The 17,579-nt window shown below is 42.8% G+C and overlaps 1 protein-coding gene across 3 annotated transcripts in view; it reads left to right on the top strand.

Annotated features, from left to right (window-relative positions):
- The window catches only part of LOC121285485 (probable E3 ubiquitin-protein ligase HECTD4), a 301,376-nt gene that overhangs the window by 103,606 nt on the left and 180,191 nt on the right, over window positions 1-17,579 (top strand). For all 3 annotated transcript variants that reach the window (XM_041201967.1, XM_041201965.1, XM_041201968.1), the window contains exons 12-16: window positions 2,006-2,238; window positions 6,089-6,234; window positions 10,113-10,183; window positions 11,767-11,872; window positions 13,392-13,512. In XM_041201967.1, the coding sequence (XP_041057901.1) occupies window positions 2,006-2,238; window positions 6,089-6,234; window positions 10,113-10,183; window positions 11,767-11,872; window positions 13,392-13,512 (677 nt within the window). The remainder of the gene's footprint in view (window positions 1-2,005; window positions 2,239-6,088; window positions 6,235-10,112; window positions 10,184-11,766; window positions 11,873-13,391; window positions 13,513-17,579) is intronic.

Here is a 17,579-nt window from a genome sequence, read left to right as displayed (position 1 = left end):
GGCCCATAGTACTTGATTGCTCCTTTTTTGTTTTTCAGTTCTACCCATATGGCTTCATTTGAGGGGCCTTCTAAGGTGTCATTCCTCCTTACTGTTGTAATTGATTCCTTAATCAATATTGCGATATCCCTTCCTCTTTTGCCTGCTTCCCTATCTCGCCTGAAGACCCTATATCCTGGAATATTGAGCTGCCAATCCTGCCCCTCTCTCAACCATGTCTCTGTGACAGCAATGACATCATATTTCCATGTGTTCATTTGTGTTGTCAACTCATCTGCCTTATTCATCAGACTCCTTGCATTAAAATAAATACCATCCAACCTTGCCAAAGTCCCTTGTGCCTTAACTGGCCTATAACTTCTATGTCTTCCAGACTCACTTGCTCTCTCTTCTAATTTTGGCTGTGCATCTCCCTCTGCTGAATGTTCTGTCAGGATCCCATCCCCCTGCCAAGTTAGTTTAAACCCTCCCCAACAGCACTCACAAATTTCCCCGTCAGGATGTTGGTCCCATTCCGGTTCAGGTGCAATCCGTCCGCCTTGTACAGGTCCCACTGCCCCCAGAAATGGTCCCAATGCCCCAGAAATCTAAAGCCGTCCCTCCTGGACCATCCCTCCAGGCATACATTCATCTGGACTAACCTTCTATTTCTCTATTCATTGGCGCGTGGCACCAGAAGTAATCCAGAGATTACTAACTTTGAGGTCCTGTTTTTTAATCTGTTTCCTAGCTCCCCAAATTCTGCTTGCAGAACCTCATCCCTCCTTCTACCTATGGCGTTGGTGCCAATATGTACCACGATCTCTGTCTGTTTGCCTTTCCCCTTTAGAATGGCCTGCAGCCATTCAGTGACATCCTTGATCCTGACACCAGGGAGGCAACATACCATCCTGGAGTCACGTCTATGACCACAGAAATGCCTGTCTGTTCCCCTTACTATCGAGTCTTCTACCACTATTGCTCTTCCCCTCTTTTACCTCCCCCACTATGCAGCTGAGCCACTCAGTGTCATGAGAGTGGCTGCACTCCCTAGAAGAACTGTCATTCTCACTGTCTTCCATCACAGAAAAATGGTACTCGAGCGAGATGCACCCTGGGGATTTCCTTAGTACCTGCCTGACACCTTTCTTCTGACTGATGGTCACCCGTGCCCTCTCTGTCTGCACTTCCGCAAGCTGTGGGATGACTACGTCTAAAAACGTGCTACCCACGAAACACTCAGCCTCCAGATGCACCTCAGTGCTTCCAGCTGCTGCTCAAGCTCAAAATTTGGAGCTAAAGTAGCTGCAGCTGGCGGCACTTGCTGCACACGTGGTCGGTCAGAGTGCAAGGAGCATCTAGGACTTCCCACACGTTGCAGGCGGTACATAACATGGGACTGAGCTGCCCTGCCATGCCTCTAGTTGAAGCAAAAACCCTTACTTGGTTAAATACAATAAAAAAGTTAAATTATTTATGTACTTTAAATAAAAACTAGAACCCTTACCTTTCCTTAGTTTAATCTATTTTAAACCGGAGAAAAACGTTTATCCACTGCTCACCAATCAGCTCTCACCTTAGTGATGATGTTGCTTTTTGAAGCTTCTGCGCACTCACGCTGGCTATGATCTCTCCGCCGCTCTCTCGCGCTGTCTTGTGATGTCACTCTTGTTATTTTCAACAAGAACTGACTGCAGGACACTTGTCCCAGACTGCTTTACCGCGATGCTGACTGCAGGATATTCTTCATAGACTGCTTCACAGCGATGCTGACTGCAGGACACTCTTCCCAGACTGCTTCACAGCGATGCTGACTGCAGGACACTCTGGATTACTAGTCCAGTGACAATACCACTCTGTCACCGCCTCCCCAGCAATATACTGGCAGCAGTACCTGGAAGAAGCTGACACCCAAATATTAATTGGATCTGGAAATAATGATGTACTGCAGATTGAGTTTTTGTTCATTGTATGTGATCAGCGGTCATAACTTTTTTATTCTTATTGACTGTGTTCTATGTTTTAGATGGATCTGTGTCAACCAGTGATGTCATTAACCAACTCCTGCATCATGTGGGAGCAATGTGCATTCATCAGCTCAATTTATTGACTGCCAGTGCTAACTTACCAATCTCAAACTTCCTGGGAAAACAGCACCCCATTGAAGCGCAACACCTCAGCAGTATCTGTGACATCATGGAGAAGGCCATGGCAAGCAAGGACATGTGCATTATACGGTGTATTCTTATTGTTTTTCAGGTATGGTGTACCAGTGCATTTACATTTGACCTTGTACAGCCTTCTTTGTTTTGAAGCAAAGTGGTGATTTTGGGACTGTGCAGCATTAATTAAAAGATTTAGCTTTCAGGTGTGGTACTTGGAATGTTTATCTAGACAAGACTGCAGAGAGATGTGAAGAAACAGTGTACTTTGGTTTTAATCTGGCCACAGCACTGCCACTTTGTGCAGTAGTTTAAATTAGACTTAAATCACTTCAATCAGTTGCTGAAGTACCTGTTAGACTTGGAGATTTGTTGCTGATTAACTTCATTGAATTTGAACAAAAGATAGGAACAGGAGTTGGCCACTTGGCCCCTTGAGCCTGCTTCGCCATTCAACAAGATCATGGCTAATCTGATTTTAACTTCAAATCCACATTTCTGCCTATCCCACATAAGCTTTGACCCCCTTGCTTATCAAGAATCTATCTAGCTCTGCCTTAAAAAGACTCAAAGATTCTGCCTCCAATGCATTTTGAGGAAGAGTGTTCCAAAGACTCGTGACCTTCTGAGAGAAAAGATTTCTCCTCATCTTTGTCCTAAATGGGCAACCCTTATTTTTAAACAGTGATCCCTAGCTCTAGTTTCTCTCACAAGAGGCAACATCCTCTCCACATCCACCCTGTCAAGTCTCCTCAGGTTCTTACATGTTTCAATCAAGTCACCTCTTAAGAGTTGACTCTTAACTTCAGTGTATACAAACTTAACCTGTCCAATCTTTCCTCATAAGACAACCTGCCCATTCCTGGTATTAGCCTAGTAAACCTTCTCTGAACATCCTTCCTTAAATAAGGAGACCAGTATTGTAAACAGTACTCCAGATGTGGCCTCACCAATGCCCGGTATAACTGAAGCATAATTCACCTCGCAAGTAACAATAACATTCTATTAGCTTTCCTAATTACTTGAGTACTTGCATACGAACCTTTTATAACTAATGCACTCGGACACCCTGTTCCCTCTGCAGCTTAGAGCTGTGCAATCTAGATAATATGCTTTTTTATTCTTCTTGCCAAAATGGACAATTTCACATTTTCCCACATTATACTCCATTTGCCAGATCTTTGCCCATTCACCTAACCTATTTATATCCTTTTTTAGCCTCCATATGTCTTCACAACCTACTTTCCTACCTATCTTTGTGTCAAACATATGAACATGTGAATAAAGAGCAGGAGCAGGCCACCCAGCCTCTCAAGCCTGCCCCGCTATCCAACAAGACCATGGCTGACCTGACAGCAATCCAAAATCTGCATCCCACACCATCCCCCCAATCCACCAAGAATCCATCTACCTCCGCCTCAAAAACATCCAAAGACTCTACATCCACCACCCTCCGCCCCCCAGGAAGAGAGCTGCAAAGGTCCACGGCCCTCTGAGTGGAAAAAATTCCATCCCATCTCTGCTCCACCCTTGAACAGTAACCCCCAGCCCCAGACCCCTTTGCATGAGGAAACATTTTCTCCATATCCATCCCACCAAGACCCCCCCCCCCCCCCGCCCCTTCCAGGATCCCACATGCTTCAATCAAGACTCAACCAACTAACTCCTCGAATTCAAGCAGACGCAAGCCCAGCAGCCGCCCCCCCTCACAAGACAACCCACACATTCCAGACACCAGCCCAGCAAACCTTCCCTGAACTCCCCCAATGCATGCAGATCTCCCCCCCACCTCCCCAAAAACAAGGTGACCAGTCAGGCATGCGGACCCCAAACGCGGTCGCACCAGTGCCCTACACAGCCGAAACACAACTCTCCACCCACCCCCCAACCCCTGCACTCAATTCCCCCTGCAATAGACAACAACATTCCACTAGCCTTCCCAATTACCACCTGCACCTGCATACCAGCCCCTGCGACCCATGTACCAGGACACCCAGAGCTCCACAATCTCCCACCACCTAGACAACATGCCTCTTCCCCCATTACCCCTGCAAAAATGGACAACCCCACACCCAGCCACACTATACTCCACTTGCCAGATCCCTGCCCACCCACCCAACCCACCCTCATCCTCCTGAAGCCTCCCGATGTCCTCCTCACAACCCATCAGCAAACTCAGCAACCATCCCCTCAATCCCCCCACCCAAGTCATCTATACAAACTGCAAACAACTGAGGTCCCAGCTCTGATCCCTGTGACACACCACCACCACACTCCATCAACCTGAAAAGACCCATCCACGCTCACTCTCCGCTCCCTGCCAGCCAATCCCTCACCCACGCCAACAAGCCACCCCTCCACACCACGAGCCTCCACCCTCTGCAACAACTTTCGATTGGCACTCCTCCAAATGCCATCTGGAAATCCACGCACAGCACATCCATCAGTTCCCCTCCATCCACAGCACACGATACCCCCCTCCCAAAGAATTGCAACAAGCCAGCCAAACGTGACCAACCCCCACCCTGGAACAAAACCATGCCAACTCTGCCCAATGACCCTGAGCCCATCCAACCTGCTATAACCTCCTCCAACAATAGCCTCCAACATTTTCTCCACAACAGATGCTGAGCCAACCAGCCCACAGCCTCCTGCCTTCTGTCCCCCTCCCCGTTCAATGGAGTCACACCTGCCACTCTCCAATCCAACAATACGACCCAAATTCAGGGAATCCCAAAAATGCACCAACCATCTCCCCTGACACCACCCCCAAGACCCCAGGATAAAGACTACCAGGTCCCGGGCCCCCGCCAGCCCGCAGCTCCAACAATTCACACATCACCACCTCTCCAGCAACTGCAATCCCTCCAACCTCCTTCCCCACCCCCACCTCCTGGCCCACAGCTGCCCCTGGGGTGCCACACTTGCATCCCCCAACACACATATGCGCACATACTGAAAACTGACGCAAAAACCTGCTCAACTCATTTGCCATCCCCCTGTTCCTCACAGGAACTATGTGGCTAAACTTCATGAGATAGATGTCCTTATCTGCATCTTGCTATATTAACTGATATACAAAAGCAAATTTAAACAACCCTTAATTCAGCAGTTACTACATGAATCTAAATGCTAAACTGCTCTTGAAGAACAAAAAAAAAGCAACAATATGTCCTCGATCCACATTTCAAATGAAATCTGCCATGTAAGTATGCTATGTTGTAATTTTCCCCCTCCTATGCTGGTCTTGCCCCATCCTAGCTAATGCCCCACACCCCTCCACCTCATCTGACCTCCTTCAGTCTGAGTTCTGTCCTTTCCTACATCACCGAGCTCCACCTTGCTACATTTCCTGCTTTCTACATCTTGGCTTTGCTAAGTTTCCTTCTGCTTCCGATCAGCTTTGACTCTCCCAACTCAAGTGATTTGAGACATTTTGCTATGTTAGGCTCTAGACAAACAAAAGTTGTTTGTTATTTGTTAGAGAAAAATAAAGCCATTGCTTTGAACATTGTACCAGGCTTTTGAATTATAGCGGTAGATCTTTTTGGGTAAGGCTGTCAAGGGGTATGGAGTAAAATTGAGTAAATGGAGTTGAAGTCCAAATCAGCTCTGATCTAATTGAATGGCAGAATGGTTTTGAGGGGCTGAAAGGCCTCCATTGCCAGATGTGTTTTAGAGCACAAAAATTTATGTAGGTGGTAAAGATATAAATGTAGGAATTTTATAGTAGGAAAATATAATGGAAAGTATGTGCAGGTACATCTGTAGTTTTGCATTTTTTTTTAGTATGACGGTGTTTTATGTAGAGAGAGCGTACTGAAGGGTACGTTGCAATATATTATTTTTCACCCAAAATTTATAAGGGCTTTCAGAATATGATATAACAATGAAGTGACAAATGGGCTAATCTGATTTATAATGGTAATCCAATTTTTTGTTTGTAGGTAATATTCAAATTTTTCTTCAACCCGCAAACAGAGCGAAACCGTGAGATTGTGCGTCGGTCTGAACTACTGCTCTGGCAACTTTTAAAGACCCCTGTGGATGAAATTGGCAAAGAGATTCAGAGGGAGGTGTGTTTGGCTATTAGGTAAGTGAATAATTCAGCAAGGTATCTACTAGTATTGTTTTAAAATTACATATTTCAGTGTTAATATCTGGTTCAGTGAAAGGTATAGATGTTCTTCAAATCGCCCTGCTGGTTAATTTAATTCTGAAATCTGAGAAAATCTAAGAGATTGGGAAGGTTATACATTAACCTGAGTTTTGTGCAGCTGTTTGAATCTTGTTGTAAAGGAGATTTGTGCTTGTCGACCCCAAAAAATAATTTCTGTAGCTGTGAAAAATGGCTGACTGGGTGGGGTCCTCTTCTGTCAAGTCAGCCGAGGAGCAACATCCAATCTCAATTGAGTTATTTTGCTTGGTGTGGGTTCTGGGAGGCTAAATGGGAAAGTGGGTCATAGAATATAAATGAATTTTGAAGGGATGTTTGATTTGTGTTTTCAGGTGGTATACCGGAAATATAAAAATGGCATCAGCCCCTCTGGGTTAAATAAAGGGAGAGAAATCTTGAGTTTCCATTCCCTGTGGCCGTTTAGTAATGAGAAAATGCATTAGGGAAAAGATTGCACACAGCTGTGCTGCCCAGTCCATTAGCGCTCACCATATAAACTACATGAATGACAGTCAGTTGGATGAGGCTCTGGAGAGAGCAGAATACCCCGCAGAGAGATGTCTTTTGGGGTGGGATGCTGGAGAACTACTGGTGTTCGTGATACAATGAATGTAAAAGGTTGTCCCTGAGGTGAGACACTAAAAGGCAGTTGGTGCTCAAAGCACAATACCGAATATGAGAGTCTGGGCCTTCAGGAGAGGAGGCAGAACAAAACAAAATGTGTGGTTTAAGAGAAGCTGATAATTAATTGGACAACTCAGCCTATAAATAAGTGCCCTGATTCTTTGTCATAAACCAAGAAATGAATTTCCTGTATAATTACATGACAAAATATTTTCTTATGTTTTGTTGCTGACCCAGTGAAGAAAAATCTAATTCAGCTAGCAAGTGTCATTCCCTTGTGTTTTTTGTTACTTCATGGGATGTGGGTGGCACAGGCAAGACCAACATTTTATTGCCTGCCCCTAATTGCCTTTGAAATGGTGATAAGCCTCCTTCTTGAACTGCTGCAATCAGTATGTGAAGGTCTTCCCAAAATGCTGTTAGGTGGGGAGTTCTAGGATTTTAAGCCAGGCACGATGAAGGAACAACATATTTCCAAGACAAAATGGTGTGACTTTGAAGGGAACTTGGAGGTGGGAGTGTTCCCATGTGCCTCCCTGCCCTTGCCCTTCTAGGCAGTAGAGGTTGTGCTAAGTGCTATTGTACTTGATCTGACCACCCAATGTTTTGAGCACCAATTTATTTATTAGGGAAGTTTTATTATGCCATTATTAAGCCATAGATTAATACTGTTAGAGAGCTATCCAAGACTTGGAGTGACAAATTTTTGCTGTAGCCTGTCTTTTTTTTAAGAGCCTCATTCTGCAAAACAGTGTTAGTTGTGAGTTGAGATTTGTTTCCACGTGAAAAATTTAATAGAGAGCTATGTGAGACATGGTTGGTTAGGATAGTTCCTGTAGCAATCAAATGGTCTTTTTTGGTCTTTCAAATTCCTATGTTTCATGATCTTAACTGCCAGTGGAGCATGGCAATTTTTTAAATTATATTTTATAATATATTTCTGTTGTATCAGTTATTAGAGAGGTAGACAGGCTGATCTAAAGGACAGAACAGATTTGATGAATAAAATCACAGCAAGGTATTGAAACCAGTGTTTGTTTTAATGTCACAACTGAATCCAATTCTGTCCCCCCTCAAGGTCACTGGACAGCTATCTGGAGTGGGAGTCTCGGCCAGTTTTTCTCCTCCCAATTCCCAAGGGTGCTGTGATTAATTATAATGCTCCAAAGTCTACCTCTTCTGATGGCTGGAGTTCAAACTTGGGACCAAACTGAACTCTAGCTTTTTGTGTGTCTTAACCAGTTGAGCAAGATGTAATTATTAAGAATTTGAAAAATGTTGAATTTGTTTGGAAGTCTGGTCTTATAATCATTGAGGATTTTGGCATAAATCTATGACAAGTACATCTATTACATATTTTGACTGCTCTGATATCAATATATCATTAAATTGCTATAATATAAACTGCAGACCTCAGTATGCATAATGTGGAAATTTGTCTGAAATGAGTCTCTGTAAAATTAGAGTGTGTCTTTTTTATGTATTTAGGAAAACAAAGGCCTGCAGACCAGTACTTTCTGCGCCTACCTTTTGGCTAATTTCATTCCTGTGCAGCAATTATTAATTCCACCCATCTGCTGGGAGAAACAACAAAATGGAGATTTGCGGCCAATTTGAGCGTTCTCTGGAAAAATTTCCTCTCCAACCCATCATTCGAGGTCAGGCAACCCCAAAGAGGTCCCAGACTCATGAGTTTTCATCCAGAAATTATTTACATTACTTTGATGTGCCATGATCACTTAATTTTCCAGCAATCCATCTAACAACTTCTTATAGCACTTTAAGTCTTCATGACCACCTCCTGAGTCTTATTTCACAGGTCAGTCAACATCTTGGACAAGAAAAGTTCCAGGCAAGCAATCTCACCCCTGCTTCAATTTATTCGGCAATCCCTTGTTGCCCATGCCTTTAATAATCATAAATGCCTGGATCAGATCCCCTCTAAATCTCTCTGAAATACAAATTCAAAGTATTAAACCTGTCCTCATAGCTCAACCTTCTGGCAATTGACTGTCTTCGCCTTTCTGCATCATCATCTATGTCATAATTTTCAATGAGCTGAGAGCGCCAGAACTAGATGTAGTGCCGTAAACTAGGTTGGCCAATGCATTTTATAATCATTGTTGTTGTGGTCCTAGATTTGTAATGAATTTTATAGGCAATAAAGCTCAAACTTCTTTGCTTAAGCCATGACCTTTCATACTGAGTCTTAGAAGGAAAAAATAATGGAGCGACTGTGTTGCTTTCAACATAATTGCCTTCTCAGAACCAATCTGATGTAACTATTTAAAAGTACTTACTTTGTTATGTTTATTTATAAACAATTTTGCTGTTATTTTTTATGGAGCCTCTTCTGCATCCTTTTTCCCTTGGTATATTTTCCTCTTATTTGTTTGGCCAGATATCTTGCAACCACAGGATAAGTCTTGTTTCCAAGCCTTCAGAATGACCTTTTATGACTGCCTGTTAAAATCCAACAACTGCCCAGCGTGAATCTAATTTCCCCCTCCTTCTCACTCCACTCCCTTTGCTGGATAATTTCTGCCTCTTCGTTCATTAGCTGTTGCAGCACTCCTTGTGTAGGGAATTTTAATTTCGCTGCCTTGTCACTCATAAAAATAAATATGGGGAATGGGATGGATAGGTGCAATGTGTTTATTAACATTGATTTAAACAGTAGGTTAACTTTCAACAAAAAAATGTTGTTGCGTCATAGTACTGAAAAAAAGGAAGGCTGGCATTTTTTATGACCTCAGGACATGCCAAAGTGCTTTACAGCCAATTAAATATGTTTGAAGTGTCGTTGCTGTTGTAATATACGAAACACAGCAGCCAATTTGTGTAAAGCAAAGCCAGACAAAGAGCAATGTATAATATCCAATAATTAGCTTTAGTGATGGTTGAGGGATATATATTGATCAGGGCACCAGAGAGAACCGCACTGCTCTTCTCAAAAAAAAATAGTACTGGGGCCTGAGAGTGAAGTGTCGGATTAATGTTTTATCCAAGTGACTTCACCTCTGACAGTGCAGTACTCCCTAAGTATTGTGCTGGAGTGTTGGTTTAGATTTTATGCTCAAGGACCTGAACCCAAGACCTTCTGACTTATAGATGAGAGTGATGCTGTTGAGCCACAGCTGATGCCTAATACACACTTTCTTTACCTGCAGCTCTGGACTTCATACACTGTATCTTGGGGAGCAAGAACTGAACAATCTGCTGAAACTGGTATTAACTGAAGGCAAGTGATTAATCTTTTATTGAAGTATTTACCTAGTGCTCATCTATATTCTTTAGGATAAGGTACATACAAGATTTTTCCCAATATTAATTGGAATCATTTTCTTAACATTTGTTTCGGGGTTTTTCCAGCTCTTGTATATTTTCCCCTGACTGCTTTTTCATCTTCCTATGATACGCACCATGTTCCAGTGAGTGGGCCAACAGCAGACAAATTCTCGGGTCTTTGCTTGACTCAGCTAGCTGCTAGAACAGTTCAGGATGATTGACGTATTCTCTTCTTTACTCTTACCATGGAAACTGTGGTTATCTTTCACATGGTGGCTTCCCCAAAGGTGAATTGATATTTGGAGCTCATCCTGTGTGAAAGCATAGCAATCCATTATGCTACTTTGCTTTTTTTAAAGAATTTTTTGCTTCAACCTCTATATAAAAAAAAATCTCAGTGGTTTACACGTTGAAAGAATGTAAATTGTTGGAGTAGCTGTTAAACTCGTAATTGGAACAGTGAGCATTAATTGATTGTATGAAATTTGCTCCATTGTTGAATTGCTCATCCTGTTTATTTTAAAAGTGCATTTATTCAGGGGCAAGGTGGCTCAGTGAGTCATACGTTCACTTTCACTTTTGGTACTCATATTCTAATTTAGCCTAGACAAGGATGAAAACCTCTAATGCGAAGTGAGATTGTGTCATCTCTTTCTGATTTCTAACGAGTACAGACAGAACACAAAACTCTCCTTAATTTTGCACTAGTTGGCAATTTTAATTAGATCTTATTTCTTCTTTTAAGCACAAGAATTCATGTCTAGATCATTAAAAACATACTGGTCATCAACATTATCCACAGTGTTGACCATTGACCGCAGAGATACATAAGTGATCAGGAGCTGGGAGTAGTTGCTCAGGATTTTGTAGCAAACTCTCACTTTAACAATCTGAGAATAAAAGGTGGAGAGGGGATTAGAATAAATATATACCCTCTATAATTATGCCAGCACATTATGGAACAGAAATAAGTAGAAGCATAGGCTTTAGAAGGAGACGGTGACAGAGTAGTAATATCACTGGACTAGTATTCCGGAGGCCCAGGCTGTTGCTGCGGGGATGGGTTCAAATCCTACCACAGCAGCTGGTGCAGATTAATAAAATCTGGAAATGAAAACTATTGTCAGTTGTTGTAAAAAACCCATTTGGTTAACTGCTGTACTTACCCGGTCAGGCCTACATGTGACTTGAGACTCTCAGTAACATGGATACCTCTTAACTGCCTGCTGGAATGGTCCAGTGAACCATTCGTTTCTAGGGCAACTAGGAATGGGCAACAAATGTTGGCCTTGCCAGTGATGCCCACATCTCATGAAAGAATAAATAACAGGCACTGATTTTAAATATATTTGGCTTTTGTTGCACTGGTTACACCTTACGTTTTAAGAAAGGCTGGTTAAAAAATCTGACCAGAAATGATGGCAACCCAATGTAAATTCTAGGCCCAAGGGTAAGACATTGATATCTCATTTAAGTAGCAATTATGTTTTTTTTTGTTTGAAGCGGTTGGTTTCAGGCAGTTCTTTGTTGTTGCAGGAGAGAGAAACAGTGGCCTTTGCCAGTTACGAGATATTATCTTGATTAATCTGGCTGAACAGCTACAGAACAATCGATTTGGGAGTGAGGACGACGATCATTACAGGTACACCAGTTCAGTTATACTTGTATGCTGGCATTATTTCCACTACAGAAAATATGTGGCTGAACTGACCAAGTGCCTAACAAAATGTATAATGTAACTGATGCAAGTCAGTACTGTAGTTCAGTATCGGAAGGCTATATTGTCCCATTGCTGGATGCACATAAATACTCCTCAACTAGATTTCCAGGTGTACAGCTTGAAAAATTACATAAAAGATGAAAATTTGTTATAGCTATCCCACAGGCTTCCCTTGTACATTTCGGCACATCTTCTGGAAGTTAGAGTAGGAAGGCAGGTGCCTTGTATGTCCTAGAAGTAGGTAGAAAATTGATACTTAACTAGCCTATAGGACAAACATCATTATCTACTGAGAGTTATGCTGAAAACTTCACCAGAGAAGTCCATGCTCCCAATTTTGCAGCTGTGCTGGCTGCACAGTGGAGAGTGGTAATTTCTGGGAAAAAGGGAAGACTCATGAGATTTCAAATTAAGTTCTAAAAAAAAACTTAATTTGTGTGTGCATGCCAAAAGATTGAGCTCTCTCACCCCTCCCTGTACTCCCTACTCTTAAAGCTTCTAAAGGTTTAGGTATCACTCTTCAATTCTTAAAGATCAGAAATTTTGTAAACCCACCATGCCTTTACTAGGGAATTGCTAAGGACTTGAAAGTGCTGAAGTCCAAACTGCTGTTTGGAGAAAATCTTCCCTAGCTATTGTTGCAATAAATGATTGTTAGTCCAGCAACAGTAATTCCCCATATTCATACAGTGGTATTTTTTATAATAAACTTTATTGGATTGGCTAACAACAGTATTAGATTTTATATTAACCATTCTACTGCATTGTATTAAATGGCAAGATGACATCCAGATATTCCAACCTGGTTCCCACACTTTCCATGTTTCCAAGGCATGGAGTGACCAGTTCCAGGCAATCCATGTTGGTCCTATGCCTCCTGGCCACTCAGAGAGACATCGTCTTATTCTTGTATTATAATGCAATGTTGGTCTGTGCCTATGTAGCACATAGGTTGCACGTTTAGCCAAGGCTGCATGTTTAGGTGTTCATCCCAATTGTCAGTCATTTTGGCCTTTGCCTCTGTTCTACAAATTTTGTTTATAGTACAGTAAATGAGTAGGCCAATATTAATCTTTGATTATGGAGCGTGGTTCTTGGCAACTAGCCTTACATCATGGTATGATGAGCCTTTTTTGGATGCTTATAAACCTGTGTCCTTGTGTTTCCAAACTGTATATTGCTCGTACATAAGAGACCAAAACTAAGATTTTCCCTTTACCCTTATATTGCTATAACACTAACCTTCGTGAAAGGTTGCTAGGATAGGTTGACCATTTAAATCATCCTAAAACATTCTAATACTGCTGGAGTCAACTTTGTTCAGGGAACTGGTAGGACTTTGGTAGGTTTGATCAAAAGAACTTGTAGGCCATGCCTTTAAAATCCCCACTGCATTTATATTGTATTTTTTGTCTCATTCCTCGGTTCCTGCTTGCTCCAGGTTGAATGATGAACTACTGCACTATATCCTGAAGATCGTGGTGCAAGACTCCTGTGTTCTCATCACAAAGTGCCAAACAGTTTCTAAAGAAGAATTTCTCAGGCTTCTTGCTACAGTGCCAGTGAGTAATTAAGCCTGAACAGCAATAGTGCCCCCACTAGCTCATTGACTGTCTGTATTAGTATAGTTTACATAAAGTAAGACTGCTTAAGTGATATTCTAGACTTGTATCCCCTATTAAGATGATCAGCTTTGTCAAAGATTCATGCTTCATTAGTAGGATGATCTGATGTGCAATAAGCCAAATCTTCAGTGCAATTGTACCATTGCCTAACAGCAGAGCACTGATTGGCTTAATAGTTTTGAGATTTTCCGTGGCTTGCTTGCCCTTTCCTCTTAGCCATGTGAAGACAAAAGCCTCTGCATGGGGAAAACTGTGCCTATGGAAAGAAAATGTAGTGCAAAAAGAGGTTCAAATTCTCCTGGCTTGATGGCCACATTAGTACAGTGGGGGAGTAATGTTAGTTTTACAGGGCCATCTTAAACACAATTACAATGATTGATTACACCCTCTTGTCTGACTTACTGGATGTCACAGCCTCTGAGCATGATGAGTAAACCATGCAAAATGTGATTCTTGAGCACTAAGCTGTTAAAAAATATATATCAGCTATTAACCTTTTCTGTACAGGGAAAAATGTAAAGTTGGGATAACTACAAGAAATGCAATCTGTGGTTAACTTTACTTGTGAAGAGCAGGCTTGGGTAGTACAACAATTGCCAGATGCCACTAGCTTCCACAAGTTGGTCACTTTGCACATGTTGAATTAATTTTGTAATTTGGGTGCTAAACAAAATCATGAGCATATTGACGGTTACAGACTCCATGCTACATCTGTCATACAGAGTCCTATCATTCTATAATATACAAACTTACATATAGATGGGATGGAATATCTCCATTTTAAAAAATATTGGCAATAAAATACTTTGTAACCTTTTGTAGAAAGAGTAATAGTATTTTAATAAAATCGTAACTTGGATCTTGTGTCCAGAATACCATAGATTGCTGAATGTAAGTGGACCCTTGAAGCCACCAAAAATCCTTCCAAAAATGAGGGTAGACTTATATGCTGAGTATAAAATATGAACTGCCAGTGTGGGTGGTCCCCATTTTGAAGTGTGAAAAACAACGCCAGTACTTCATATTGTTATAGTGGCACGGTTTATTGAATTAATTAATTGTACAAAGATGCCTTTGACCACAATGAAAATGTTTTAAAATGTCAAATTCATTGTTTTTGCCATCTGATGGAACTTACCAAATTCATTCTGTGTCGCTTTGGCTATGACTTTGTTGTAAGGATCTCACTCTGGATCAGATTTGATGCGTTTGTTTTCAGAATTGTCCCTCTGCAACCATTGAGTAGGATGTTCCACCATTTTTTTTTTGAACGATCTGATGACACATTGTGCACTTATGGAATGATTTGGTAATGAAACCACACAAAAAAAAACATCAAGCGGGGCAGCACGCATATTTCCAAGCTTTGTAAAGGTTTTTTTCTCCGTCAACCATTTACCTATTGCATTCAGCACAGAAAAGATCCCTGAATGGTTTGTTGGAGCACACATCCAAAGATTGAACTACGGACATGAGATTTCGTGGCAAAACTGCAAAGTGGTAGTTATTGCAGGTGCCTCTTGATCGGCTAAATGGGACCTGAACATGTCCCACACTAATAAGTCGTATTCTTTATGGAGGCCACTGGGAAGCCTATTCCACACATGATCGATCCATAACTTGACACCATCCTCCTCCATCCAACTGTTGTCATAGACATGCACAAAAAAGGAATGAAACTGGATGGACCACCCAGCGTCGACCTCGGCACCGGAAACTACAAGGGCAGTCTCAGCCCTGTCGACCCTGTATAGTCCGCCTTACATCTGGGGGCTAGTGCCTAAATTGGGAGAGCTGTCTCACAGACCAGTCAAGCAACATCCTGACATAGTCATCCTCACGGAATCATACCTTACAGATGATGTCCCAGACACCACCATCACCATCCCTAGAAATGTCCTATCCCACCGGCAGGACAGGCCCAGCAGAGTTGGCGGCACAGTGGTATATAGTCAGGATGGAGTTACCTTGGGAGTCCTCAACTTCGACTCTGGACCCCATGAAGTCTCATGACATCAGGTCAAACATGGACAAGGAAACCTCCTGCTGATTACCATGTACCACCCTCCCTCAGCTGATGAATCAGTGCTCCCCTATGTTGAACACCAATTGGAGGAAGCATTGAAGGTAGCAAGGGTGCAAAGTGTACTCTGGGTGGGGTAACTTAAATGGCTATCAGCAAGAGTGGCTCGGTAGCACCACTACTGACTGAGCTGGCTGAGTCCTAAATGCCATAGCTGCTCGACTGGATCTGCGGCAGATGGTGAGGGAACCAACAAGAGAAAGAAACATACTTGATCTCATCCTCACCAACCTGCCTGCCGTAGATGCACCTCCCTTTGACAGTATCAGCAGAAGTGACCACCACACAGTCCTTGTGGTGACGAAGCCCCGCCTTCACATTAAGTATACCCTCCATCATGTTGTGTGGAATTACCACCATGCCAAATGGAATGGATTTTGAACATATCTAGCAACTCAAGTCCAGGCACCCATGAGGCGTTGTGGGGCAGCAGCAGAATTACACTGGAACACAATCTAACCTCTTGGCCTGGCATTTCCCCTACTCTAAAATTACCATCAAGCCAGGGGATTGACCCTGGTTCAATGAAGAGAGCAGGAGGGCATACCTGGAGCAGCACCAGGCATACCTAAAAATGAGGTGTCAACCTGGTGAAGCTATAACACAGGACTACTTGCATACCAAACAGCATAAGCAGCAAGTGATAGACAGGACTAAATGATTCCACAACCAAGGAATCAGATCTAAGCTCTGCAGTCCTGTCACTTCCAGTCGTGAATGGTGGCGGACAATTAAACAACTCACTGGAGGAGGAGGCTTCACAAATATCCCCATCCTTAATGATGGAGGAGCCCAGCACAACAGTGTAAAAGGTAAGGGTGAAGCATTTGCTACAATCTTTTGCCAGAAGTGCCGAGTGGATGATCTATCTCGGCCTCCTCCAGAGGTCTGAAGCATCACAGATACCAGCCTTCAGCTGGTATCATTCCATGTGATATCAAGAAACGGCTGAAGGCACTGGATACTGCAAAGGCTATAGGCCCTGACAATATTCCGGCAATAGTATTGAAGACTTGTGTTCCAGAATTTGCCGCACCCCTAGCCAAGCTGTTTCAGTACAGCTACAACACTGGCATCTACCTGACTATGTCCTGTACACAAAAAGCAGGACAAATCTAATCCAGCCAATTACTGCCCCTTCAATCATCAGTAAAGTAATGGAAAGGATCATCAACAGTGCTAGCAAGTGGCACTTGCTTAGCAATAACCTGACGCCCAGTTTGGGTTCTGCCATGGCCACTCCGCTCCTGACCTCATTACAATCTTGGTTTATACATGGACAAAAGAGCTGAACTCCCAAGGTGAGGTGAGAGTGATGCCCTTGATATTAAGACCACGTTTGACAGTGTGGCATCAAGGAGCCCTACCAAAACTCGAGACATTGGGAATCAGGGGGAAAACTCTCTGCTGGTTGGAGTCTTCCTAGCACAAAGGAAGATGGTTGCGGTTGTTGGAGGTCAGTCATCTCAGCTCCAAGACATCACTGCAGGAGTTCCTCAGGGTAATGTCCTGGGCCCAACCATCTTCATTAATGACCTTCCTTCCATCATAAGGTCAAAAGTGGGGATGTTCGCTGATGATGTTCAGCATCATTCGCCACTCCTCAGACACTGAAGCAGTCCAAGTCTAAATGCAGCAAGACCTGGACAATATCCAGGCTTGGGCTAATGAGTGGCAAGTAACATTTGCACCACACCAAGTGTCCAGCAATGACCATCTCCAATGAGAGAATCCAACCAACCCCCCTTGATGTTCAGTGGCACTACCATCACTGAATCCCTACTATCAACATCCTAGAGGTTACCATTGACCAGAAACTGAACTGGACTAGCCATATAAATAATGTGGCTACAAGAACAGGTCAGAGGCTAAGAATCCTGCGATGAGTAACTCACTTCCTGACTCCCCAAAGCCTGCCCAC

Source organism: Carcharodon carcharias, chromosome 13, assembly GCF_017639515.1.
Source record: "Carcharodon carcharias isolate sCarCar2 chromosome 13, sCarCar2.pri, whole genome shotgun sequence".
NCBI classification, from domain to species: Eukaryota; Metazoa; Chordata; class Chondrichthyes; order Lamniformes; family Lamnidae; genus Carcharodon; species Carcharodon carcharias.
This window is presented reverse-complemented; position numbering and strand designations above follow the sequence as displayed.